The sequence below is a fragment of the Rhinoderma darwinii genome, chromosome 11 (assembly GCF_050947455.1).
Source record: "Rhinoderma darwinii isolate aRhiDar2 chromosome 11, aRhiDar2.hap1, whole genome shotgun sequence".
Taxonomy (NCBI): domain Eukaryota; kingdom Metazoa; phylum Chordata; class Amphibia; order Anura; family Rhinodermatidae; genus Rhinoderma; species Rhinoderma darwinii.
The window spans coordinates 61,588,389-61,616,075 of NC_134697.1; the positions used below are offsets into that span (position 1 = coordinate 61,588,389).

General features: G+C 41.3%; 1 protein-coding gene across 1 annotated transcript; it reads left to right on the plus strand.

The window, feature by feature from the left end:
• Positions 1-1,036: 1,036 nt before the first annotated feature.
• Positions 1,037-27,622, plus strand: MYOZ1 (myozenin 1). Its single transcript, XM_075842747.1, has 6 exons — positions 1,037-1,190; positions 8,575-8,677; positions 11,475-11,665; positions 23,035-23,302; positions 24,534-24,711; positions 26,978-27,622. The coding sequence occupies exons 2-6, from the start codon at positions 8,608-8,610 to the stop codon at positions 27,207-27,209; spliced, it is 939 nt and encodes a 312-aa protein (XP_075698862.1). The 5' UTR covers positions 1,037-1,190; positions 8,575-8,607; the 3' UTR covers positions 27,210-27,622.
• The last annotated feature ends 65 nt before the right edge of the window (positions 27,623-27,687 follow it).

Below are 27,687 nucleotides of genomic sequence, written 5' to 3' on the forward strand. Positions count from 1 at the left end.
ACTTGATGGACCTGTGTCTTTTTTCAACCTATGTGTCTATGAACCAGCCAGTGCGTTCAGCTCCAGTTTTTAAGAAGAGCATACAGATCTAGCACAGTTTATCTTGCTGCAGCGTGATATTATACAACAAAAGCCATTAAAAGGCCATTTAAAAAGTCAAGTTAAAGTTTCTTGCCACTGTGTATTTAAAGAGGTTCTGTCACCAGATTATAAGTGCCCAATCTCCTACATAATCTTTAAAAGTCAAAGATTAAGCGTTAAAAGTCAAGATAAAGGATGCTACATCTGTATCTGCTAATGCAAATAAAATAGGAAAATGATATAAAATGTAGAACTTTAGCTTCTTTAAGCATATACCCAAAGCCAACATAAAATAGGAAATCTAATAGGAACCATGCATATTATCAGATTAAAGGCGTTTAATGATGACAACACCTTTTTTACACCTGTTATAACAGCAAAGGTCTGCCGAAGTTGTATAAAGCCATTCTGGCTCATAGGTGCGACGTTTTGCTGAATGACATTTATGTGCTCTAATGGGGCATATGGACAGGGGTTGTCTACATAAAATAACACCTTCCAAGTAATGTTATGTTTGACAAGAACAGACAGGAAGTTATTGAGATGACCTACGTAAATCAATGTACTTGCCACAGTTATCATTAAGCAAACTGTAGAAGTGGACATGTGAATAATCTCAATCCCACTGACATTAATATATCCAGTAAACAAAATGAGTTTGTTGCCATCATACACTTCTTCATTGAAGATTTACGTCTTATTTTATAAACCATTTATCCAACCGAGAATAAAGCATTACATGCTTGGATCTGATTTACGTCACCGTATAAACTGAGATTTAATGGACTTCAGGACTGCTGAGATCCACCTTTTTGCCTTTCCTCTTCTGTGCTCTTGCCATCTGAGATCCCCCTTGCTCCTTTTACTATTAATAAACTTCAGGATGCCACTGCAAGCAACATCCAAGAGTCAAATATACTGCACTTTGCATCAGCACTTTGTGCTGTGCAGACACCCCAGTACACACGTCCTTCTTTCTGCTGCTGCTGCTCTCTCCAATAGAGAACCCCAAGAAACCAAGAGAGAATCTAACAAAAAAAGGACATTCAGATTACGTCAGCTATTAAAGAAGAAGACCATTACACTGAGCTCTCAATTTCTTCTCCAAGGTATGGATTATTATGGCTCTTATGACTGAATATCAGCTGTGAGGGTACAGGAAAGAAATTCTGCAAAATAACAAAATTTTAATATATTTTTTTATATAGTATAACACAGTATGAAGAGAATAACTTTTATTTATAAGTCATGAAATATTTGTGCTGAAATTGGAGCTGCATGCAAGGGAATACTGCTGAGGCAGCAGGGCTAACCTCTCGAGAATGAGATGAATATAGACTGCAGCCAAATACTCTTTGAGTAACGTAAGAACCCTTCAGAGATTTTTACTAGGCTGGCTCCCGACTCTGTACCTTAGACCTTTTAATGTCTTGTTGAAACTTACATCTTGTACCTTAGAGCTGATGCCAAAAATTTTATGATATTTACAACACAAGAACTTTTCAATTTAGTTATTGACTTGTCTGGGAACTTTGCAGATATCTGGCAAAAATAAAGACGGTATTTGAGAAGTTACCTTTTGTAAAAACTTTTCGTTTTCAAAGTCAATAATAAATCAATGTGAAACTAGAACTTTAATAATAATATCAATGTTGTTTTTTTATGTGGAAGGCATTGTTTGGGTTTGTTCATTATTCGACTTTCATCATAGGCCAATTGGTCTGATCCTACACAAGTAACAATGTAACATTTAGCATGAGTCTTTTTATGGCCATACAGATCACATTAAGGCAGGATAATATTACTGGCTACCCTTGAGGTCTTGGCTGGGCAGTTAGTGTTAGGTATTGGTCAACCAACCCCTGACAGTTTCTTGACATACTTATATATGGCATTTAAAGAATGTTCATTAGAGATTAACTTTTTTTTTTAAATTATATATTATTACTCCTTTTTGTATTAGTTTTATTGCATTCCCTCATTTTCTACAACTAATACTAAACATTGTATTAAAAATTTCATAGAGTTTAACTTTGTGATATGTTTTATAAAAATTCTGTTTATATCCTTTGACAGTAATAAAAAAAATCATTTAAAAAATCATGGGTTTCTGGTAACATTTTAAGACATGTACGTGCCAGACATGACTTTTATATTGTCCAGAGCTGAAAAAATGTATTCTGAGTGTTTGTCTCATTTGAAGTCTGTGTTTTTCAACACTGAGGGATCTTCACATGGTTTGTTCAGTAAAAAAAAAAGAATATAGTAGAATGTGAAAATGTAACGTATTACCTATAGTTCAAAAGCTCAGCAAATGTATTTACAGGGACTCCATTAGAGGTGCATTAATTTTAATTAATACAAAAATACGCTGATATTCTCTAATATGACAGCATTTGAAACAAGATAGATACTGCATGTTATTGAAATGGAAAACGACATTATGGTTCTGTATTTAAAAAGGGTATTTAACGTGTAGTTTTGTAATGGCAGTGTTTTTTCATTGAGCAGCAAATCTGTGACAAAATCAATTGTTTGTCACTTTATCACATTTTTGTGAAAAGGTGACTCCTGCTCGTTCATTTCGGTCTGGGGATCGTTGGTACTAATGATTTTATGTAATATCAAATAGCAGCATTTCTGCCATTCTCTATCTAATGTATATGGGAAGTTTAAGATTAAACAGCTGGTTCATAGGGCACCAAATGAATACATTTTTATTTGTTCTGACTGATCTTCCTAACTAGGTTAAGATAATTGCATTTTGTGCTTTCCTGTTAAGTAAGTATCATATGCCCTATTTATCTGTAATGCCAAGATATCACGTCAATGTAATTTAAGTTATTTAACTTAAGGGTGCCTTAGAGGAAAAGCCTTGCTGATAGTATTAGGGCACGGCTAGACGTGGCGGAATTGCTGTGGAATTTTCCTGCGTCCGTTTTTTAAGGTTGTTTCAATACATTTTTAGGGAAGGTAGGACCATAGGCTGCGGTGTGGAATTTTCCCTCCGCAGCATGCACTTACTGTTGCGGAGAAGAAGCAGAATTTCACTGCGGATTTCAGCCTTTGTAATGCAAAAACTGAAATCTGTGGCATGTCCGCTGTCTTTTCGGCAACGCCTGAAATACCTGTCAAATATGCAAATGTTGGTGCAGATTCGTTGGGTAATTGCCCCAAATCTGCACCAACATTTGCAGCAGAAAAACACTGCCACGTCTGGCTGTGCCCTTACAGTACATATCATGCACACAGCCAACGTAGACTACATTCACACGTAGTGTATTTGCTGCAGAAAATTTCCACAGCAAATCCGCAGAAAGCTGCAGGGAAATACACAATGGTAAAGCCATCACAAATCATGCAGATTTTGGTATAGATTTCCCTATGGACAACAGCGGAGCTGTGTGATTGACAGCAGCAGTCACATGTCAACATAACATCGCTGGAGGCGGGTGTAAAGAGGCGGTTGCCCTGGAAGTATTGCCACGGGAGCCCTAGGGGAGGTGAGAATAGAGCTTTATTCATTTTAAACTTATTTTAAGCTAGGACTTGTGGATTTTGCTGCAAATCCGCAGGTAATCCGTGACACTAGGATTTGCTTGCTGATTTCTTCTTTTTCATTGAATTCAATGGGGAATTCTCATCCATTTTGCTGCTTCTATTTTCTGCTGTGGATTTTTCGTCCGAAAATCCAGACGGAAAATCTGCAGCACATACTTATGTATTGCAGTGTATTGTGCTTTTAATTGTCTCTACTTAAGCCCTGCCCAGAAGGACTAACATGGATGACTAAAAGCACTAACATGGCAGACCTGGGGGCCTTCAATAGGAGGACTAACATGGCAGATCTGGGGGCCTTCATTAGTCCTCTGTCTGCCATTTATAACCCATCGGCACCTAGTGATCACGTCGCAGGGGGACTAATGGGGTGACAGATGGCCTTCCTTTGTCTAACAGCTTAGATGCCATGGTTACTATTGGCCTCTAAATGATTCAAGGCTGGGATCTGAGTTTTCTCAGATCTTGGTCGGTCGGTTTTGGCTGTAATAAATAACCGACACCTGCTGCGTATGGAGCAGGCTCTGTTCGTGAGCCAGCTCCCTACTTTTCCTTCCCACTTCTACCGTACATATATGGTGGATGTCTGGAAGGGGTTAAAGGCAGGACTTCAAATTACAAAATGTAAAAATATGCCAGGATAATTATAAACTGGATGGGAAGGCTAAGTTTAAGGATTTCAAGAGCTGTCTTAAAACTTTACGTAAACTTATAATTAGAATTGTGCTGCACAAAAAAAGAGCAAATATTTTTAAGAAAACTAAGAATAAGATTGTATTAAGTTTGTGGGTTTATCCAGGTTGGCTACAGAAATGGGAAGACATTAATGGTGCTATAACAATGGATCAGAATCATAAAGATTATAACTATCACCTCTTTGCCCTTGTTCTGGTCTTGTGACCCTGCAAAAAAGAGCCAAGAAAGCTGAAATATACAATGCAGGTCTATCAATAAACATATGCACAAATACACACGGAGGATATGATGAAAATTAATGCCAAAGAGAAAGAAAGATAAGGATTATGGCAGCATATGACATATGTATCATAGGGGTAGCCCATGCGTCTGCTAGGGGCTCCTGGAAAGAAGGGGCCCAATTGAAGTTTGCTGATTCCCTCATTTTAATATGTGGGGAGAACCTGTACAGGCCCTACAATGTTATCAAACAAGGGTGTAAGGCGGAGTAGACAACCTTTTTTGTATGGCGTGCCGATAAAAAAATAATAATTATGAAGTACTCAGTGTGCTATGTAAAAATGAAAGTCGCATAAGATACAATGGCGTAACTACCGCTGTAGCAGCAGTAGTGGCTGCTACAGGGCCCGCGGCATGAGGGGGCTCGTGCCGCCTGCCGACGCGGCCCCCCCTTGCCCGGTGGCACCACTAGCAGACATTATGGCTGCTACAGCGTTAGCGACGCCACTACAGAGACTGCGCCACCTGGCCCCTAACATTTATGGGCTGGGTGGCACTGTCCCGACATGCCCGATGACGTCGCTAGCACCGGAGGGGGCCGCGGTGCTAGCGACAGCCACATTCACTTGTATCTGCATCCTCTGGACATATATACAAATGAATATTATAGGCTGCAGGCCCGTGATGATGTAACTGCATCACGCTGGTCTGCGCATGTGTCCCTGTGCAGCGCTCTGTCCGTCGTGGGAACGGGGCACAGTAAGTACAATATGTTTTTTTGGGGGGGGCTGTGTGGCACCATATACAAGTGAGAAGGGTGGCACTATATACAAGGGGGGAGCAGGGTAGCACTATAAAAAAGGGGGGAGCAGGGTGGCGCTATATATAAGGGGGAGCAGGGTGGCACTATATACAAGGGGGAACAGGGTGGCACTATAAAAAAGGGGGGAGCAGGGTGGCGCTATATATATGGGGGACTGTGTGGCACTATACACAAGGGGGAGCTGTGTGGCACTAATTAGGGGGCTGTGTGGCAGTATCTACTAGGGGGGCTGTACGGCACTATTTACAAGGGGGAGGGCTGTGTGGCACAATCTACAGGGGTCTGTCTGGCACTATCTACAGGGGGATGTGTGGCACTATATACAAGGGGAGGGCTGTGTGGCACTATATACAAGGGGAGGGCTGTGTGGCACTATATACAAATGGCTGTGTAGCACTATATGCAAGGGGGGCTGTGTGGCACTATATACAAATGGCTGTGTAGCACTATATGCAAGGGGGAGGTGGGGGCGCTATCTACAAGTGGGGTGTGACACTGTCTACAGGTGGGGCTGTATATCACTGTCTACAGGGGGCAATATCTATAAGGGGGCTGTGTGTGGCACCTAGGAGGGGGGCCCCTTTTTCCCCGCCGTCCTGCTGCGCTATTACTATAATCACCTCATTTTCAGTGTGAACATTGGCAAATGTGTGTTACGATTCCCTTTGTTAAAGGGCTGTTTCCCTACATACTGACAGTCTCCAACCATCGGAGACAGTATCACACTTTGGAGGGACACATCCTCCTGACAATGGGAATGGTAACGCCCATTTTTCTATTAGTCCTGGACTACACAAAGACCTTTTGTGGAATTGTTGCCACACACTGCCCCCTGTAGATAGTGACAATGCCCCTAGTAGATAGTGCCAAATTGCCCCTGTAGGTAGTACCACACTGTCCATGTAGATAGCACCATGCTGCCCATGTAGATAGCGCCATGCTGCCTATGTAGATAGCGCCACACTGCCCACTGTAGATAGTACCACACAACACACTCTAGATCGTGCCACACAAGCTCCCGTAGTTAGTGCCACTCCCCCCTGTAGATAGTGCCACACACAACCTGAAGATAGTGCCACACAGCCCCCTGCAGATAGTGCCACACAGCCCCCTGTAATAGTGCCACACAGTCCCCTGTTATAGTGCCACACAGCCCCTGTAGATAGTGACACACAGCCCCGTGTAGATAGTGCCACACAGCCCCCTGTAGATAGTTCCACATCCCTCCTGTAGATAGTTCCACGCAGCCCCCTGTAGATAGTGCCACATCCCTGTACATAGTGCCACACACTGTGTATAGCGCCACACCCCCCCTAAAGATAGTGCCACACAGCCCCCTGTAGATAAAGCCACACACTAACTGTAGATAGTGTCACACATCCCCCTGTAGATAGTGCCACCGATGGTTTCCTTGCCTCGCCAGTGCTGTAAATTGTATATGCGTCCAAAGGTATTGAGTCCTATTGTGACTTTATTCTTTGGAGCGAACCATGGGCCCCCCGGGAGCCTCCGCCCCTGGTGGCCGTCCTAAATGGACCCATGGGGATCTACTATTAGCGGCTACTGAACACTGGCTTGGGGGGGGTGCATAAAAGGAGCTATCAACTTTTCTTACTTTTTCTTTTACAGAGTGGTTACGGACTTGTCCTTGCGGCGCTGATCACCGGGAGAGAGCAGCACTTTATAATGCGCTTGGCAAAGCTGAACACTAGGAGAGAGAGAGCAGTGCTGCATTGTGTTTTTGCCAAGTGTTCAGCAGTGACAAACACAATAAATCTCTCCTCGCTCTCCTGGCGATCAGCGCCACCAAGTGCATAATGAAGCGCTGGCTATGGCACCGGTACCACAGGTTGCTGGCCCCTGGTGAAGGAAATCAATCCAAAAATTATGTAAAAAAGTTGGGGGGCAAACAAGCACCAAGGGCTTCTACCTAAGGTGGTTAGGGGTGTCCTAGATGTAGCCAGCACTAGAAGGAAGCCCCATTTTAATCTTTGCTCCAACTTTCCACCCCCTTGTTTTCTTGTTTTCTAACAATACAGTTCCTCTAGAGAGGGGTAGTTTATATATATATATATATATATATATATATATTATTGCCACCTAATAGCAAAGGAGATGAGATTAAACAGGTCTGGACCCCCTTTTACCAAAGGCCTTATAGCAGCCAAATGGGCTGCTTCTATGGTATATATGGCCTTAGGCCCCATGCACACAACCGTATAATTCGTCCATAATTACGATCCAAAATTATGGACCATAATTACGGACCCATTCATTTCTATTGCCCATGGACACCTTCCCGTATATTCCCATGACGGGAAGGTGTACGGGCCGTAGAAAGGCTCCGCAAAAGATAGGACATGTCCTATTTTTTGCTTTTACAGACCGTGCTCCCATACTTTATAACAGGAGCACGGCCCACAAATGCGGGTGGGGGTGCCTGTAGTCACGGTCGTGTGCAGGGGGCCTAAGTGTGATCATTTGAGATTGATTTACTTGTTGTTAAAGGTTTTCTCAAAAGTTCTAAGACATCAATTCTTCTGCTGTCCCACACTTTGCTCTCTAAATAGTCTACTTAAAATGATGTATAGGATAATATAATAATTTGTTGCTTCTGAGGCAGTAAGGAGCATAAAAAAAGGAGATTCAACTTACATTTATATTCAGATAGTAGATTTTTTTCCAGTGTTCAGTATCCATGATCTTGATCTTTATATTAATAATGTTATAATAAGTCCAGCAGCAGCAGAAGTCCAGCAGGAAGTCAGTGCATGGTGAGCTGATTTCTATTACAGCAAGGATATAATGAATAAAACAAGGAATTACTGTCAAGTTTTCTCTGAATTTAAGACACAAAGGTGCTAAATGATTTTTGCAAGTGAAAGCTTTTTGCCAATTCACTTGAATGGAAAAAAGCCGCAACACCAGACACAACCCATGTACAAACGTATTTTTGGAGAATAAACAGATCCTTTTATCTAATCATGGACAACACCTGTAACTTATTTATTGAAGATGGTGCTAGAACATAGGCTACGCACACTTGGGTACCGTATGAATCAATATAACTCTTCATATCTGCATAGAGTTATTGAAACAGCTCAAAAAGTTGAAATGTCTGGGAAAAAATGGATAACTTGTAAATGCATTACTGAGTGTTTCTTTGCAATTAATACAAAATGTATCTCTATTAACAGAAAAACACAAAACCTATTAAAGTATCTGCTAAAATGCCATTATCTGGAACTCCAGCACCAAACAAGAGGAAAAAGGCAACAAAAATCATCATGGAGCTAAACTGTGAGTACATATATACTTTCTATTATTTATCCCCTTAGTGACCAGCCCATTTTAGGCCCTAATGACTAAGCTATTTTATTCGTTTTTCTATAGTCGCATTCAAAGAGCTATAACGTTTTTATTTTTTCGTCTACATAGCTGTATGAGGACTTGTTTTTTGCGGGATTAGTTGTGCTTTTTAATGGCACCATTTTTGGGTACATATAATTTTTATATTAACTTTTATTAACCTTTTAGGGGGAGATTATAAAAAAAACCTGAAATTTCACCATTGTTCTATGCGTTTTTAAATTGACGCCGTTCACTATGCGACGTAAATAACATGTTACCTTTATTCTATGGGTCGGTACGATTACGGCGATACCACATATGTAGAGGTTTTTTTATGTTTTACGACTTTTGCACAATAAAAACACTTTTGAACTAAAATTATTTGCTTTTGCATCGTCGCTTTCCAAGAGCCGTAATTTTTTTATTTTTCCATCAATGTAGTGATTTTTTGGGCTTGTTTTCTGCGGGACAAGACGTAGTTTTGAATGGTACTGTTTTGGGGTGCATGGGACATATTGATTCATTTTTATTATTACTTGTTTGGGGGGCAATGGAAAAAAATGGCAATTTCGCCATGTTTTTTTGCGTTTTTTTTTTACGGTGTTCACTTTGCGGTTTAAATTACATATTAACTTTATTAATGGAGTCATTACGGTCGCGGCGATACCACATATGTGTACTTTTTTTTTTTTTTTACACTTTTACTAAATAAAACCACTTTTTATGGAAAAAAATGGTTTTATTTATTTTTTTTACTGTACTTTTTATTAATAATATTTATTTCACTTTGATTACTAATTTTATTAGTCCCACTAGGGGACTTTACTGTGCGATCTTCCGATCGCTGCTATAATGCTCTGGTATACTTCGTATACCAGAGCATTATTGCCTGTCAGTGTAAATCTGACAGGCAATCTGTTAGGACGTGCCTCCGGCGCGTCCTAACAGGAATATGTCCAGGGCAGACCTGGGGGCTTTTATCAAGCCCCCGGCTGCCATGACACCCCATCGGAGACCCGCGATTGCATTCGCGGGCCGCCGATGGGTGACAGAGGGAGCGCACACTCCCTCTGTAAACAAAGTTAAATGCCGCGGTCGCTATTGACGGCGGCATTTAACGGGTTAAACGGCCGCGATCGAAGTAAACTTCGATCGCGGGCGTTGGAGCAGGAGCTCAGCTGTCATCAGACAGCAGAGCCCCGGCTCCTGCCTGCACGGGAGACCCGTGCAGGACTTAGACTAGGCTGACGTGAAAAGGCGTCAGCCTAGCCTAAAGCCCATTAGTGACCGACGTAAAAAGGCGTATTAGTGGTCACTAAGGGGTTATACTTTGTGGCCATAGGGGTACTAAGAATAGCAAAGCTAAGATCAAATGGCCTAAATGTATGCGTTATGTTTCCAATTGAGGGGTACGCGACATAAAAGCTTGTTTTACAATAATTTAACAGGACATTCTATGAAGCAGGAGATGTAGTCTGAAACAGTAAAGTTTATAGTCTAAAGTCCAACACACACAAAAAAAAAATCTCAATTCCTCTTCAGGCCTAGTTCACACTGAGTTTTTTGGCGCTGTTTTTGATGCGGAAACCGCGTCAGAAACGTGTTGGAAACCGCGCAAAAGAAATGCCCCAAATCGCCTTCTATTGATTTAATTGGGAGGCAGAGGCGTTTTATCCCGCGAGCAGAAAAGAACCCTTGCAGGAAAAAGATGCATCATGTTCTTTCATTCCGCGTTTCCATCTCTAACCTATTGACAATAGGAGGCAGAGAAAGTGTTTTTGCTGCGTTTTTTGCCCGCTGCCCTCAATGGCCGTGGGTCAAAAACGCTGCAAAAAAACGCTTAAGAAAAGTGCAGGCAGGTCAAAATCTGCCTCAAAATTCCTCTGTGTAAACATACCCTAAGGCCCCATGCACACGAACGTAAAAACACCCGTAATTACGGTCCGTAATCATGGGCCCATAGACTTCTATTGGCCAAGGGTACCTTCCCGTTTGCTTACGGGAAGGTGCCCGTGCCGTTGAAAAATATAGAACATGTCCTATTTTTTTATTTTACGGGCCGTGCTGCTATACTTTATAATGGGAGCACGGCCGTAAAAACGTCCGGGTCGTAATTACGGGCACGGTCGTGTTCATGAGGCCTTAGGTAGCTGTAGATGTGTATCAGATGCTGTGCAGCCAGAAATGTTGTATATAACCTTTATGTTTTGGGTCTTTACCTTTCCCTGCACATCTACACTCCGGCCACCTGCGAAGGGACTGTAGAGCTAAACCAATGCAGTGGCCCCTATGTTCTCAAGATTTGTGGGGATCCCCCACCGATCAAAAAGTAATGGCGTATCTTACAGATATGCCATTACTTTCTATGATGGGCAAACCCCTTTAAATGACAAATTAATCTCTACTGAATTGACAAGCATATCTACATATACAACTCCAAAACATGTTTTAAATGCTCCACAGAATAGGTGATACCACTCTACTGCAGTGAAGAGGACATTGAATGGAGCAGTGGGAACATGCTTGGCCACCGCTACATTCAAGCTCCATCTCACTGCGGGTTGTGCAGTGAGGAGGGACAGGGGATTGAGTACTCTCGTTCTCGTGATCAGTGTGGGTCCCAGCGGTGGGGCTCCCAGTGATCAGATAATTATCACCTATCCTGTGGTGTATTTAATATATGCAAATGTATCATTATTTTTTTTTTAAATAACAAAAGTGCTTAACATATTAATATTGTTTTTAGTTTCAGGAGAAGGAGAGCAGGATGTCTCCAGTCTAAATTTAGGGAAGAAGATCAGTGTTCCCAGGGATATTATGCTTGAGGAGCTATCTTTATTAAGCAATAAGGGCTCCAAGATGTTTAAACTTCGTCAAAAGAGAGTGGAAAAATTCATCTATGAGAACAATCCTGATGTGTTCACTGACAATTCATTGGTAAGTTGATGAAGAACTAACATGTTTGTCATATCATTGTGGTATCACAGCCCTGGATTTGATACTTTCCATTTGAATAGAAAGAATGAATAACAAACATGTAGCTGGAAACTCCCACATTTAAGTTGCAGTTTTGGAAAGAACCAGGTAAGGCCTCATGAACACAAGCGTAAAAATATACGTAATTACGGCCTGTAATTACGAGCCCATAGACTTCTATTGGCCACGAGTACCTTCCCGTTTGCTTACCGAAAGGTGCCCGGGCCGTTGAAAAATATAGAACATGTCCTATTTCAGTCGGTAATTACGGCACAGGCAGGCCCATAGAAGTCTATGGGTCTCCAATAATTACGGGTGGCTACGTGCGTGCACCCGTAATTACGGGAGTGTTGCTAGAGGCGACGTCAGGGATAGTCACTGTCCAGGGTGCTGAAAGAGTTAAACGATCAGTGTGGGATAGAGAGAAGGGGCTGCACTGATCGGCAATAACTCTTTCAGCACCCTGGACAGTGACTACCCCTGGACAGTAAGTGTAGATGTCTAATGTTAACTTCACAAACCCGTAACATAAAAAAGTTAATACTTACCCAGAACTCCCTGCTTCTTCCTCCAGTCCGGCCTCCTGGGACAACAATTCAGCCTGTGTGACCGCTGCCGCCATTAACAGGATGTAGCGGTCACATGGACTGCCGCATCATCCAGGGAGATCGGACTGGATGTCAAGAGGGACGTGTCACCAAGACAACGGCCGGGGTACGTATGAACTTCTTTTACCTACAATCGCTGCATTCTGCTGCGGAAACTATGCCTGGAAGGGCTGCCCCTTCTCTCTATCCAGCACTGATAGAGAGAAGGGGCTGCAGATTAGTGCAGTGCAATATAGCAGAGAAACCGGGTCCGTAAATACGGGTGGAATACGGGTGACAACTGACCCTTATTTATCTGCACAGGTCCGTAAATACTGGTGGAATACGGATGACAAAGGACCTGTATTTACGCCAGTATTTACGGACGGGAAAAAATAAGTTTGTGTGCATGGGGCCTAAAGAAGTGAATGCAACAATTGTACCTGAGATGTTAATGGTGAAAGGGTTTTGCATTTTTAACTCCTAACCTCTCCAGAGCACACACCTTAGGGGGGATTTACACGAGCGTGTGCGTTTTGCGCACGCAAAAAACGCAGAGTTTTGCGTGCGCAAAAGGCACTTAACAGCTCCGTGAGTCATCACATAGGATGTGCGGCTGTGTGATTTTCGCGCAGCCGCCATCATTATGACACTCTGTTTGGATGTTTGTAAACAGAAAAGCACGTGGTGCTTTTCTGTTCCCAAACATACTTTTGACTGCTGTTGCGCGAATAACGCGCGTCCCACTGAAGTGCTTCCATGTGGTGTGCGTGATTTTCACGCACCCATTGGTATACAATGTTTTGTGGAATTTCTCAGAATGAAATAACATAGTCGACACTATTCCATCCTTAAAAAAAGGTATACTGACATATACCAGCCTGATGGAGGCCAAAAATACACTATTTTGGCCTCTGTAAGGCTAATGGAGCCTTATGGACACATTTATTGTGTGCCTCGGAAGCTTTCCTGACATATACAATAAACATATGGCAGAATGTGATCTGTAAGGGGCCTTAGGATGTTTAAATTTCAAATTTAGAGAGAAAACTAAATTTTAAATATTAGAAGTGCACTGTGGGAGCTCATATGACTATTAGCCACTTGAGGATGCAGCCTACTTTGGCCTTCAGGAGGCAGTAATTTTTTTGTTTACATCAATATCAGATATGTACAGGGTTATATTTTACTACTTTTGCACAATAAAAGCATGACCTGTGAGTCGCCAACCAACCTCTAAAACCAGACTTACCACCTCAAATCTGATCTTTTACTCTTACCCGAATAAATACTCGAGACATTGAGTGACGTGGAATATGTATGCCACAGCAGTCTCTTTTATTTAAAAATACAACATATTAAAACAACAATAAATAACTTATATCTTCGTAAAATAAATACCAAATACAAAATAGTGCAAAGCAATTGACAGGATCCAAGGTCTTTGAGAGGCATTACTTTTTGACAGTATATAGATACTATATCACCGGTGCACTTCAGCAACTAGGGGGTTGACAAATGTGCCAGTGATACTGTAACCACACCCAACCCAGAAACCATCCATCCTACTTCTTCTATTTAAATCTCCCCCATACCTGGGGAGCACCATGATGGTCCCCCAAGGGCCTGCATTATAACTGCCCTCAAAGACCTTGTCCCTGCCAGGCTGCGTGAAAGAAATATAAACTGACCCTACCCAGACCACCAAAAGTAGGACGGACGGGCTTTATCTTCTTCAAGATGAGGGGCCAAGAGAGTGAACCCAGAGGGGTTGTCCAGTCCCTAAAAATTGATGGCTTATCCTCAGAATAGGCCATCAATATCTGATCGGTCGGGGGCTGACAAGTGCTGCTTCCCCTTCATTCCGGTCACTGTTCATACTGTGAATCGTCAACACAGCATTAGCGGTGATTTACAGTATTACAACCTTCTCCGATTTAAGTGAATAGGAGAAGGCTGTAATACTGTGAACCGCCGCTACAAGTGTTTCGGTAATTCACAGTGTGAGCAGCAAGGGACATGAAGGGGAAGTTCCACGCTGTAACGTCTGAATTTTTAGATAAGTCAGATCCCGGCAATTTAACCCCTTAGATGCAGCGGTCAATAGTGACAGCAGCATCTAAGGGGTTAGACAGAGGGAAAGCGCTCTCTCTTCACCCTATCGGCATGGTCATGGGTTATCATGGTAGTTAAGGCCTAACAAAGGCCCCCACATCTGCCATATGTATATGCCTATAAGCTCTCCATTTTTTCCCATTAAAAATAAACTTATAGTACAAAAATAGTGGAAGAAATAAACATATATACATATTTGACGCATTTATAATAAAATAAATATCCAGTGAGAATATAAAGAGTAATAGGTACATCAGATTGAAACATATAACTCATCCTGCAAAAAAAAAAAGCCCTCATACGGCTATGTGAATGGAAAAACCTAAAAATTATGGCTCTCGAAATACGACAATGGAAAAATGGAAAAAAAGCGCTGCCTCCTGAAGGCCGACATAGGCTGCATCCTCAAATGGTTAATTGTCATATGAGCTCCCACTATGCACTGAGGATAGGTCATCATTTTTTAGGGACTGGACAACCCCTTTAATGACTACATATAAATGCAAATGTTCTGTAGATTCTTAGAACTGGAGATAAGTGTGATAAAGTAGTCATAAAAGAAAATAGAGTCATTATCATCATATCTCCACCATTAATGATCATTATTTGTCATTCATTGTGATCTGTGACTGTGTTTCGATCATACTCAGTAGTGGAAGGGCCCATGGAAATCAAGAAAGGGCCAATTCTAGACATAGCCCACAATGTAAGGGAGGCCGCAAATGTTTGGTCACTGTCTGTAAAACTGAATTGGAGTTGTAGAAACCAGAGTCACTGTCTTAGTGCAATAGCACAATTATGAAGTCCCACTAGACAGAGTTGACTTGCTAAATTAATATTTCATGTTTATAGTGTATATAAATTCACTGCAGCATAATATATTTATATACAGCAGCACTATACTCTTGTATCAAGGCTCTGGAGCTTTAAGCTCGTGTTCAAAATCTGTCCAGACACTACCAACCTGTATGTCTATACTATAGTAAGTAACCGTAAAGAAACCTCAAAGTACAATAATACAGGATAGCAATAAAGGCACATATACCAACACATTAACTTCCATGCCGATATTTTATGATATACATTCATATTCAATGAAACACACAATTTAGGCTCACGCTAAAGTCAAGACAACAATTGAGGTATACAATTTAGTTTTTCTGTAAAAAGTGAAGCAAATTTATGCTACTGTAAAAAAATGTATATACCTTACTAAGAAACCTAAAATACTCATAATATGTATAAATGTAGACCACTGCCATTACAAGGAAGGAGTCCATGGAACCCAAATGAACTAAGCCCCAGGGCTTCGTGGAATCCACAGTAAAGAACACTTCCTAACCATATATTTTTGCGGTTATTTGATTATTTTGAGCAGTGCAGAAGTCTATAGTTTTCAGTACTGTAAAAAAGAAAGAGACCCAGACAGGGCCGGCCTTAGGTTAGATGGCGCCCTGTGCGGGATACTCTATTGCTGCCCTCCACAAACCAAAAATGAAACACATATATATACAAGCACATACTGGAACATAAGTATTGTACATACATAGAGGGACATATTTAGACAAACAGGCAAATATATACATACACATTCTGGAATATGTACATACATAAAGGTAAATATATAGACATGCATACAAATACTGTATACACACACACACACACACACACACACACACATAAATACACTGGCAGGAACATATACAAATACATAAAAGGAACATAATATATACAGGCATAAAGACACAGAGACATATATACACATATACACACACATACTGGAACATATACACACAAAAACACAGAGTCACATAGACACACATAGGCACTTACCATCCTGGCTGATGGGATCACAGGCTTCTTGCAGGATGGGCTGTGGGGGGAGCTTCCACCTCCGCTCTTGCTCCTCGGCTCTTGTTTCCTCCGTGTGTATAAGAGGTCACAGCAGAGGCAGAGCTCAGTGGCGCCCCCTACATTCTGGGAGGGTGCAGCGCTTTGTGCACTCGCACCGGTCACACACCACTAAGGCAGGCCCTAGATCCAGACATAAACCTGCCAAATGTATGTCAAAAGGGCACACATTTGTCATGTGTTTGCTCAATAGACAAGCCTATGGGTACAGAACAAAATATATCTATATACTTTTTTTCTTGGTATACAGACATATATGCCTAACATGGGGCAAAAAATAGCGTGGGTCTAGAGTACACCATATGGCCAAAAGTATGTGGACACCCCTCCTAATTATTGAGTTTAGGTTTTTCAGCCTCATCCATTGCAAACAGGTGCAAAAAATCAAGCACAAAGCCATGTAATCTCCATAGATAAACATTGGTAGTGGTATGGGCACTGAAGAGCTCTGTGACTTTAAAGGCCATAGGTTTCCACCTTTGCCAGTATTCAGTTTGTGAAATTTTTGATCGCTAGATCTGCCCAGGTCACCTGTAACTGCTATTATTGTAAAGTGGAAGTTTCTAGGAGTAACTCACAGAGCGGGGCGTCGATTGCAGAAGTGCATAGCATGTAAAAATCTTTATCCTCTATTACATCATTCTCTACATAGTACATGCACCACTTTGCACAATAACTGTGCATCGGGAGCTTCATGAAATGGGTTTCCATGGTTGGGCAGCTGCACAAGTCTATGATCACCATGCGTATTGCCAAGTATCAGCTAGAGTGGTGAAAAACATGCCGCCTCTGTACTCTGGAGCAGTAGAAACATGTTCTCTGGAGTGATGAATCATGTTTCAATATCTGGAACTCCGATAGACGAATCTGGGTTTGGCGGATGGCAAGAGAACCCTACCTATCGAAATGCATAGTGCCTACTGTACAATTTGGTGGAGGAAAGATAATGGTTTGGGGCTATATGTGAGGATGTGGGATAGGTCCCTTATTTCCAGTAATGGATAATATTAATGCTGTGGCATATAAATACATTTTAGACAATTTTATGTCTCCAATTTTGTGGAACGGAAAAGTCTCTTTTCTGTTTTAGCAAGGTCCATAAAGACATGGCATGATGGGTTTGGTGTGGAGGAACTTGAGTGGCTGCACAGAGCCCCTCACCTCAACCCCATCAAACATCTTGAATTGGAAAGCAGATTGTAAATCCAGACCTTCTCGTCCAACATCAGTGTAAGACCTCACAAATCTGAATGAATGGTCACAATCTCCCACAGACACTCCAAAATCTTGTGGAAAGCCTTCCCAGAAGAGTGGAGGCTGTAAAAGTTGCAAAAGGGGGCCCAACTCCATATTAACTCCCATGGTTTTGGAATGAGATGTCTAACTAGCTCTTATAGGTGTGGTGGTCTGGTGTTTACATACGATATTTAGTGTGATTTAAACAAGTTTAGAAGCCCTTCAGACCACATTTTAATGTGATTACTAGCACCCATGTGAGAGGAAAAAGCCTACGGTTGGCAATGAAGGGTGGGTCTGTGATACGGCACAATAGTGATAGTACTCATAGAGCATATTAGGCAATGGCATTTTGTTTTGATAACTATTGAAGCATGTGTTTTGCCTAGAGACTAAGTTTTGGTCTGTGACCACAAGTCCTGCTTGAGAGTTGTCTAACTTTACTGACATCTGTTGCTTAGAGAAAGCAACATTTAGAAGAGCTTTTGCAATGCTTTCGGAGACAGTTCAACAGCATGGTGGAAATAGAAACACATATGGCATCCTCAATCATCTCCCCCGCCCCCTTCGGCAAAGAAAAAAAAAGTAAAACTCTACAAGTATGGACCTGTTTAACTTTAGAGATATATATATTATAATTAACATTCTACTAAGTATTTTCCATATAACATGTTTTCAGAAATAGAGAACAGTTTGATCTGAAAAGTAACAAAAAAAATGAAGAGGTAAAAATATTTGGATATATGTAGGGAACGATTAAGTAGGTTCATGTTTGGTTACACATAAATGAAGTTTATAGAAACTTGGTATCTACAAACATTTTTCCTGATCTACTCCCAGTCTCAGGTTTAGGCCTCATTCACATGGCCATATTACAGCTCTGTTTTGTAGGGCTTTCACAGAGGCGTGTGAAGTCTTTACTGTACATTTGTATGCCTCTGATATCATATGGAGGCATACAGAGATTTTTTTCTGACATACTTTATTAGATGCTGTATGTATGGAGCTGTTATCTCCTAGAAGAATTGCTTTTAGGGGAGACCATCTCATTTATTTCATGATGCAAATATGTGTTGGATTATTTTATTCAATCTAATCCCATATTCTATAAATAATCAGAATATTAGGGGTTAAACCACATTAGGCTAAACAGAATATTAACAGCATTGCCGGTGCTACGTGGAGGCTATTTGCCCAGTGAACCTTTCCTTATCTCTCATGGGTAAGGTCTGTTTTGCTCTTTAAGCCTCCAAGCACACAGGGTTATATAATCCCAGTGAGTCTCCTGGTTTTTACTTCTTACATTTCTGTCTATATTTAGCCTTTGGAACAGCTGTTGTAGGAGCTGGTTTACAGATTTTCTCTGCAGAGCATGTACTTACACTGTCTGTGACAAAATACTAGTTTATAGGTCACTTACAGATAAAGCAATCATCTAACAATATTGTGCTGTATGAGATAGATAGATAGATAGATAGATAGATAGATAGATAGATAGATAGATAGATAGATAGATAGATAGATAGATAGATAGATAGATAGATAGATAGATAGATAGATAGATAGATAGATAGATAGGGAGTAAAACATATATACATACCTCCTAACCAGCCCATATTTAGCAGGACTGTCCCAGATACCGGGCAGTGTCCCACTGTCAACTGTATCTGCATCCTCAGAACGCAGATACAGTTGAACCCAATGCTGAAGCAGGGAACCATCAGCTCCCTATTTCAGCATTATTTCAGAGGGAGCTCCTCTGCTCGCAGAGAACTCCCCGGGCACAGCGCTACTTTAAGCGCTGTGCCCGGGGAGCCCTTGACATCACTGTCCATATATGGGCATTGACGTCAGGGACTACTCCTGGAGGGGAATCTCCGGCCAGAGCGTCGGTAAAGCTCTGGCAGGGGATTCCGCTCCAGGAGTAGCCCCTGACGTCACTATCCATTTATAGACATTGATATCAGGGCTTCCCTCTAGTAGCAGAATCTCCGGCCTATGCTCTGGCTGGGTATTCCGCTCCTAGAGGGAGTCCCAAAGGCACTATCTACATGAGCACTATTTACATGGGCACTGTGGCACTATCTACAAGGGCACTGGCACTTTATATGTGGGTACTGGCACTAGGGGCAGTTAAGGGGGCATTTTACTGTATGGGGGCAGTTAAGGGGGCATTACACTGTATAGGGGCAGCTATGGGGGTATTATACTGTATGGGGGAAGCTATAGGGGCATTATACTGTACACTCTGTGCACAATTATTAGGCAAGTTGTGTTTTGAGGATTCATTTTATTATTGAACAACTACAGGGCTGTCGGTCAATCCAAAATGTTAATAAACCTCAAACCTGAATATTTAAGAAAGTATAAGTGAGGTTTTGGCTTTCTTCTGAGAATATCTATGTGTGCAGAATTATTGGGCAGCTATTAGTGTGCAGAATTATTATGTAACAAAATGAAAAAGGAAAATTTTCCCATCTCACGTGTTTATTTTCATCTGTTAAATTCAGAATAATAAACAAACAACTCAAAAATTACAAATAAACAATTCTGACATGTAAAAAAAAAAAAAAAATCAGTGACCAATATAGCCACCCTTCTTTTCAATAACAGTGATAAGCCTCCCATCCATGGAGTCTGTCAGTTTCTTTCTGTTGCCGATCAACTTTTTGTGCAACAGAAACCACAGCCCCCAGACACTGATCAGAGGGGTGGACTGTTTTCCTTCACCATAAATCTGCCGTTTAAGCAGGGCCCACAAGTTCTCAATAGGGTTTAGGTCAGGTGAGGAAGGGGGCCATGTCATTATTCTTTCACCTTTAAGGCCTTTACTGGCTAGCCATGCAGTGGAGTACCACGATGCATACGATGGAGCATTGTCCTGCAAAAAAATGATGGTTTTCTTGAAAGCTGCAGACTTTTTACTGTACCACTGCTTGATGTGTCTTCTAAAAACTGGCAGTAGGTTTGGGAATTGATTTTTAGCCCTTCTTCAACACAAAAAGGTCCAACTAGCTAATCTTTAATAATACTAGTCCATAGCAATGCCCCACCTCCACCTTGTGAAGCTCTGTGCCCATTACTTATCCACCCATTGGCCCATCCATCTAGTCCGTCAAGAGTCACTCTCATCTCATCAGTCCATAAAACCTTTGAAAAATCTGTCTTCAGATATTTCTTTGCCCAGTCTTGACGTTTCATCTTCTGTGTCTTGTTCAGTGGTGGTTGGGTTTCAGGCTTCCTTACCTTGGCCGTGTCCCTGAGCACTGAACACCTTGTACTTCTGGGGAATTCAGGGAGGTTGCAGATCCGGAATATGACAGCACTGGAGGATAATGGGTTCCTGGTCACTTCACGTCTGATTCTCCTCAAATCTTTAGCGGTTAATTTGCGGTTTTTTTCTCAACACGTTTCTTGCTATCCTGTTGAATATTTGCAACTAAACTTTTGATGGCTCTGCGATCACGTCCCAATATCTTAGCAATTTTAAGAGTACTGTATCCCTCTGAAAGACTTTGAACAATTTTTGACTTTTCAGAGTCAGTTAAATCTCTTTTTTGGCCCATTTTGCCAGAGGAAAAGAAGCTGCCTAATAATTCTGCACACCTTGATATAGGCCAAACTCTCCCTCATTACACAAATACACATCACCTGATATGCGCCAATCCAATAAGAAGTCAAGTTTATACAGCTTGGAGTTGGAAAATATACATAAAAATGATGATATGGACAAAATACTCACTTGCCTAATAATTGTGCACACAATGTATGGGGCAGCTGTGGTGGCATTATACTGTATTGTGACAGCTAAGGGGCATTATACTGTAGGGGGAAGCTATAGGGGCTTTATACTGTATGGGCCAGCTGTGGGGGCATTTTACCGTATGGTGCAACTATGAGGCATTATACTGTATAAGGGGAGCTAGGGGGCATTATACTGTATGGGGGCAGCTATGGGGGCATTATACTGTATGGGGCAGCTTTTGGGGCATTAAGCTGTATGAAGGCATCTGTGTGGGCATTATACTGTATGGGGGCATTATACTGTATAGGGGCAGCTATGGGGGCATTATGCTGCATGGGGGAATTTGTTTGGGCATTATACTACATGGGGGCATCTGTGTGGGCATTCTATTGTATGAGAGCATCTGTGTGGGCATTCTATTGTATGAGAGCATCTGTGTGGGCATTATACTGCGTGGGGACATCTGTGTTGGCTTTATACTGTATGGGTGCATCTATGGGGGCAATCTCTGTGGGCATTATACTGTATGGGGACATCTGTGTTGGTTTTATACTGTAAGGGTGCATCTATGGGGGCATTATACTGTATAGTGGCATCTATGGGGACATTATACTCTATAGTGGCAGCTAGAGGGCATTATACTGTGTAGGGGCAGCTATTTGGCATTATACTGTGTGGGAGGCACTATGATCCTCGGACTAAATAAAGTATTCAAAGAAGATCTTGCAGCACTCCGGCAGAAGATAAGAAAATGTGATTTATTCAGTCAACATCAGACAGTGCAATGTTTCAGTCCTGCAATAGGCTTGAGAGAGGTCCTATTGTAGGACTGAAACGTTGCACTGTCTGATGTTGACTGAATAAATCACATTTTCTTATCTTCCACCGGAGTGCTGCAAGATCTTCTTTGATTATATAAATACACATTGAATATTTAAAATCTAGATTGCTGGTTCCCACTCTAATGCAATTGTGTGAGATCATCACTCCAACAAGACCACCTCTTTCTGGTGATTATACCTGTATAACAGAATACCACTCTCTCTTGGGCCTTTGACTAACAAACGACATATAACATAGGTAAGAACCAACTTTAGGCTGCATTCAGATTGCCATATACGTACCATTCCAAGAACGGGATTGGGTCCTGTCAAGAGAAAGAATACCTGGAGTCCAGTACCCGACACAGATCTGCTCTTATGTGGCTGTGTCTAATAATATGGCCATTTCTTATCCCCAATCATTTGAAAAAGGCTGAGCTTTAGTACTAGACAAAACTACATGGGTATGGAAGATGCTGTGCGGTTACTGCAGTGAAGGTACAGTGGCACTCTAGCAAGTGCCATGGCCCTTTCATTCTGCTGATTGGAGGGGGGTACTGTTTTTTAACATGCTTCCAAAGGAATCGGTACTGACAGAAATAGATTTTTTTTAAATGGTTTAGATAACTCAAGTTTAACTAAGTTTAGCTGCAGTCCTATGGAAAAGTACATATAACACATGAGGCACATTTGTAAGAAACGTGTAAGCAACATCATGGATTGTGTTGCTGAAAGGTCTTCAATTATATCATTGAGATCATTGTATTTTTTTTTTTTTAAATGTGATATACCAACTTTCAATTCATATTTAAGACCACTCGGAGTGCTGGTGTGAAAAGAAATCTATGACAGATAGGTGTTAATCAGGGTTTAAAGAGAGAACAGTCAATGGTTATTTTTTTATGTCTTCTGTAGGACCACTTCCAGAAGTTTATACCATCTGTTGGGGGTCAGATAGGTGTCGGTGGACAAGCAGGTGTTGGAGGAGGCGGTTATGGATTAATACAAGGCAGTGGTCAATTTGTGTCTAGTCTGTCTGGAGGAAAACATGGGCCTGGAGGCCAACACCCACCTGTTCCTCCACCAAAACCAGGAAGCAAAGGTGCTGCAGGAGGTCAGCAAGGCACCGGTGGCAGTGGAGGACAAGGGGGCAGCGGAGGTGTCGATGGTGCAGGAGGACAAGGTTATTATTTAAAAATAAACCTAAAAAGGTTTGGTAATTCATAACGGATTCAAATGTGTCCAGTAATGGTATGGTACAAGGAATTGAATTGCAATTTAATTTAAAATGAGCAAATTATAGATTGACTTCCTAATGAAAGTGCATGCCAATACATTGGAGCTATGTGATCAAGCAAAGATCACTTTTTTAAGTTCAAATTAACTTCTCCAGCTTTTTAACTTATTGACAGCAGCAAAAAAATTGATCCATGAGGAAAATTGGCAAACTATGTGAAGGTCTTTAACTCCCCATACTAAAACATTTCTGAGAATAGAATTGCATTATATAATACCTTGAATTTTAACATAAGCATAAGAGTTTAGTTTACCTATGCACGCATACCATTATTAAGAACATGGATTAATAGCAGGAAGGCTAGGATTCAAAAGTTCAGTGTAATATTCCCGTATGGCAAACATGGCAACACAAAGTGACCAAACTGCATTCATATTACTGGATACAAACATAACAAAACATTAGAAGGATCAGCGATTTATGAAATAATACATTGTCATTTGAATCAATCATGATATATAAAACATATGTCCACCCTTTAACAGTATTTTACAGTTTACATGTTGGATTATTCTACATAATAAGTGACTTTGTCAATGCATTGTATTAGTTACCTTGAACGGTTCCTGACTTACAGCCTACGTTATATTCTAGAGGTGCATTCACAATTCTGCAGTTGTTAGGCTCTGACACCCTAGTATTCCTTGCTGGCTCAATATATTCACAGGGCTTGTACTATAGGACATGCAGTCTTTACAACAGGCACTTTACAGTCTTCTGATATAGGAAGACTTCCTGTCAGACTTTATTATAAAAGTTCAGCTAAGCTGTTAGGAATGTGTCTGACCATAAGCTTGTTGACTGCTTCCTATGGCGACTGACAGAATTGTGAAAAAATATCCTATTTTTGGTTTTTCATGTCCAACTTGAGATTTATGTGCAACATACTGCCTCAGATTTTCTAATCCTACCTATTAATTTGGTCTTTTGCTTCCATTTGATCTAATGTATTGTCTCCTTCAGTATATGTCCTACTAACCCTCTTTTCCTGGCAACCTGAAATAATGGTCACAATAAGAAAATACACATATTGCATGCATAATACCGTGCACTGTGTACACAACTCAATTTCTGGTTGAAGACTTTTTGGCTTTTTCTACTCAATGTATAATTTCAGATGGTCAGTCTAGCCAACCAGGAGGAGAAGGTGGGAAGCAGATCACTGTCATTAAGACCTACCTCTCTCCCTGGGAGAAAGCTTTGGGAATTAATCCTCAGCAAGCAACAAATTTAAGCATTAACTTATTGGATTTTGGTAACAAGGCCGAACTTTGCAATTATAAATCATTCAACAGGTAAGTACCTATCAAAAGTTCTATTTTTTTTTCCAGAACAGCTCAAGTATCATTGGATATTGGCCACTGAGATCATCAAGGTTGAGTTACTGACCACACTGTAAGGCCTCATTTACACGAGCGTATGCGTTTTGCGCGCGCAAAAAATGCAGCGTTTTGCGTGCGCAAAAGGCACTTGACAGATCCGTGTGTCATCCGTGTATGATGCGCGGCTGCGTGATTTTCGCGCAGCCGCCATCATAGAGATGAGGCTAGTCGACGTCAGTCACTGTCCATGGTGCTGAAAAAGTTAACTGATCGGCAGTAACTCTTTCAGCACCCTCGACAGTGCATTCCGATCACCATATCGAGTAACCTGTTTAAAAAAAAAGAGGTTCGTACTTACCGAGAACTTCCCGGCCGTTGCCTTGGTGACGCGTCCTTGGTGACGCGCCTCTCTTGACATCTGGCCCCACCTCCCTGGATGACGCGGCAGTCCATGTGACCGCTGCAGCCTGTGCTTGGCTTGTGATTGGCTGCAGCTGTCACTTGGACTGAATTGTCATCCCGGGAGGTCAGACTGGAGGAAGAAGCCGGGAGTTATCGGTAAGTCAGAACTTTTTTTTTTTTTACACGTTCACGTATATTGGGATCAGAAGTCACTGTCCAGGGTGCTGAAACAGTTTAACTCTTTCAGCACCCTGCACAGTGACTGTCGCCTGCCGGGTTCGGTCAAAACTAGTTCGGCCGAACCCGGTAAAGTTCGGTTCGCTCATGTCTAAGACACTCCGTTCGGATGTTTGTAAACAGAAAAGCACGTGGTGCTTTTCTGTTTACATTCAGTTTGACAGCTCTTGCGCGAATCACGCAGTTAGCACGGAAGTGCTTCTGTGCGACCTTCGTGGTTTTCACGCACCCATTGACTTCAATGGGTGCGTGATGCGCGAAAAACACACGATTATAGAACATGTCGTGAGTTTTTCGCAACGCACTCGCGCTGCGCAAAATTCACGCATCGTCTGCACTGCCCCATAGAGTAATATAGGTGCGTACGACACGCGTGAAAAGCACGCGCGTCGCACGCGCGTATATTACGCTCGTGTAAATGAGGCCTAAATCTCACTTGGGCAGTTATGGGAATAGTCTCTCTTGTTGAAACAAATAATATATTTACTATCACCTGTTGCATATATAGTGCCAACATATTCTGCAACACTGTACAGAGATTGTTACCATTCACATCTGTTCCTGTCCCCAATGGGTATCACAATCTAATTTACCTATATCAGATACACTATGCCCAATTTAGTATGAAACCAATCAACTTATCAGTATGTATTTGGGGTGTGGGAGGCAACGAGAGCAAACATGGGTAGAACACACAAACTCTAGACAGAAGTTGCATTGATCATACAATAATAAAAAAATCTAGCACAATATTAATAAGAATAATACGAATAAGTATAAGCATCTAAAACTGAGTAAGATTTTTTAACATTAGGTAAAAGTTCTACAATTTCCCTTTGTATTACTGTCAGATTAATAAACATCTGCTTTGATTATATATTTTGAAGTTGTCCATTATTCTATTAATATTATTCATTAGGAAGTCCGTCAAAATTCCTAAGGAATAATTTTTAATGAGTGCAGTTTTGTTAAAGAGGACCTGTCACCTCTCCTGACATGTCTATTTTAGAAAAAATGTATTCCCCATAAAATAACTATTCTGGAAAATATTTTCTTAGAACTCTGCATTGGGACGTTCCTCTGTTATTTATGTTATTATGAATAAATAGACAACGGGGTGTTACCATTCCCCTTGTCAAAGGGGCTTTTTGCTACACAGCCTCACCATCGGCTATGACTAAGGACACACAGGGTGTCCGAAACGCGTTTTCTTACATTTTTCATACATGCACATGTGGTTTTTATCATTTTTTTTTTCATTAAAAGTTCGTTTTTGACTTCTATCTACTATGCGGTTACTGGAGTTTCTCTCTTTTCCAAGTACACACGTTTGCACCTGAAAGCGGCTCATAAAATACTGAATAGTGGATGTTTGAGTAGATAAAAGGGCAAAAAAGGATCAACAGGGGAGTTGGTGCCTTCCAGCTAGAGATTTTTATCATAAGCCTTTTAGGCACATTGACCTTTAGAATATAACAATCATAAAAGTTCTCCTGAAAGCCTTGACGATTGGTATGAATACATTTTCTGTGTATTCATATTGATGCTAAAAATGTCTACTATCTCTTATCTCACCAGTTATGGTTATTCCCTTTTTCAGGTCAGCAATGCCTTATGGAGGATATGAAAAAGCGTCAAAACTGATGACTTTCCAGATGCCTGAATTTGATGCTGGCCCAGTAGAAGCGGAGCCTGAAACTGTCTTCAACACTAATGTCAACAACAGACCATCCTTCAACAAGACACCAATTGGATGGTTGGGATCGGGTGATGGTACACACTACAACATTGAACTTAATGTGCCCGTTGATGGTGAAACAGAAGAACTCTAAAGCCTTGAATATCCAGGATGAAAAAAATCTGTAGCCTGTAGGTGTATGACAATTTACAGATATGACCTGTTCCAGTGGCCACCAAACCTCATTAGGAAATGTGCAATAAGCTGTGACTACTTATCAGCCAATGGCACAGCTCACATCAATGCCACAACCTAATGTGCTCTGTTTAAAGCAGCCAGGCTTCCCTATGTATGTTGATGTAAACTATAGCTCTCTGTGATGGTTTTGTTTAATGGAAAACAGGAAAAGTTTAAAAGTTTTCGTAAGAGAGAATTAAGAAAATGTAAAAAGACAGCTAGTAGAAGGCAATGAACGCTTAATGCTTTATGCACTGTGGCAAAAAGTAAAATGTAACATTATAATGTAACCTATCTAATCAAAATCCATACTCTTGATTTACAATTTTTCGTTAGTGTAACTGAATAAACACATACAGTGTCTACAGAATCATGTAGTCTTTGTTTTATAGGAC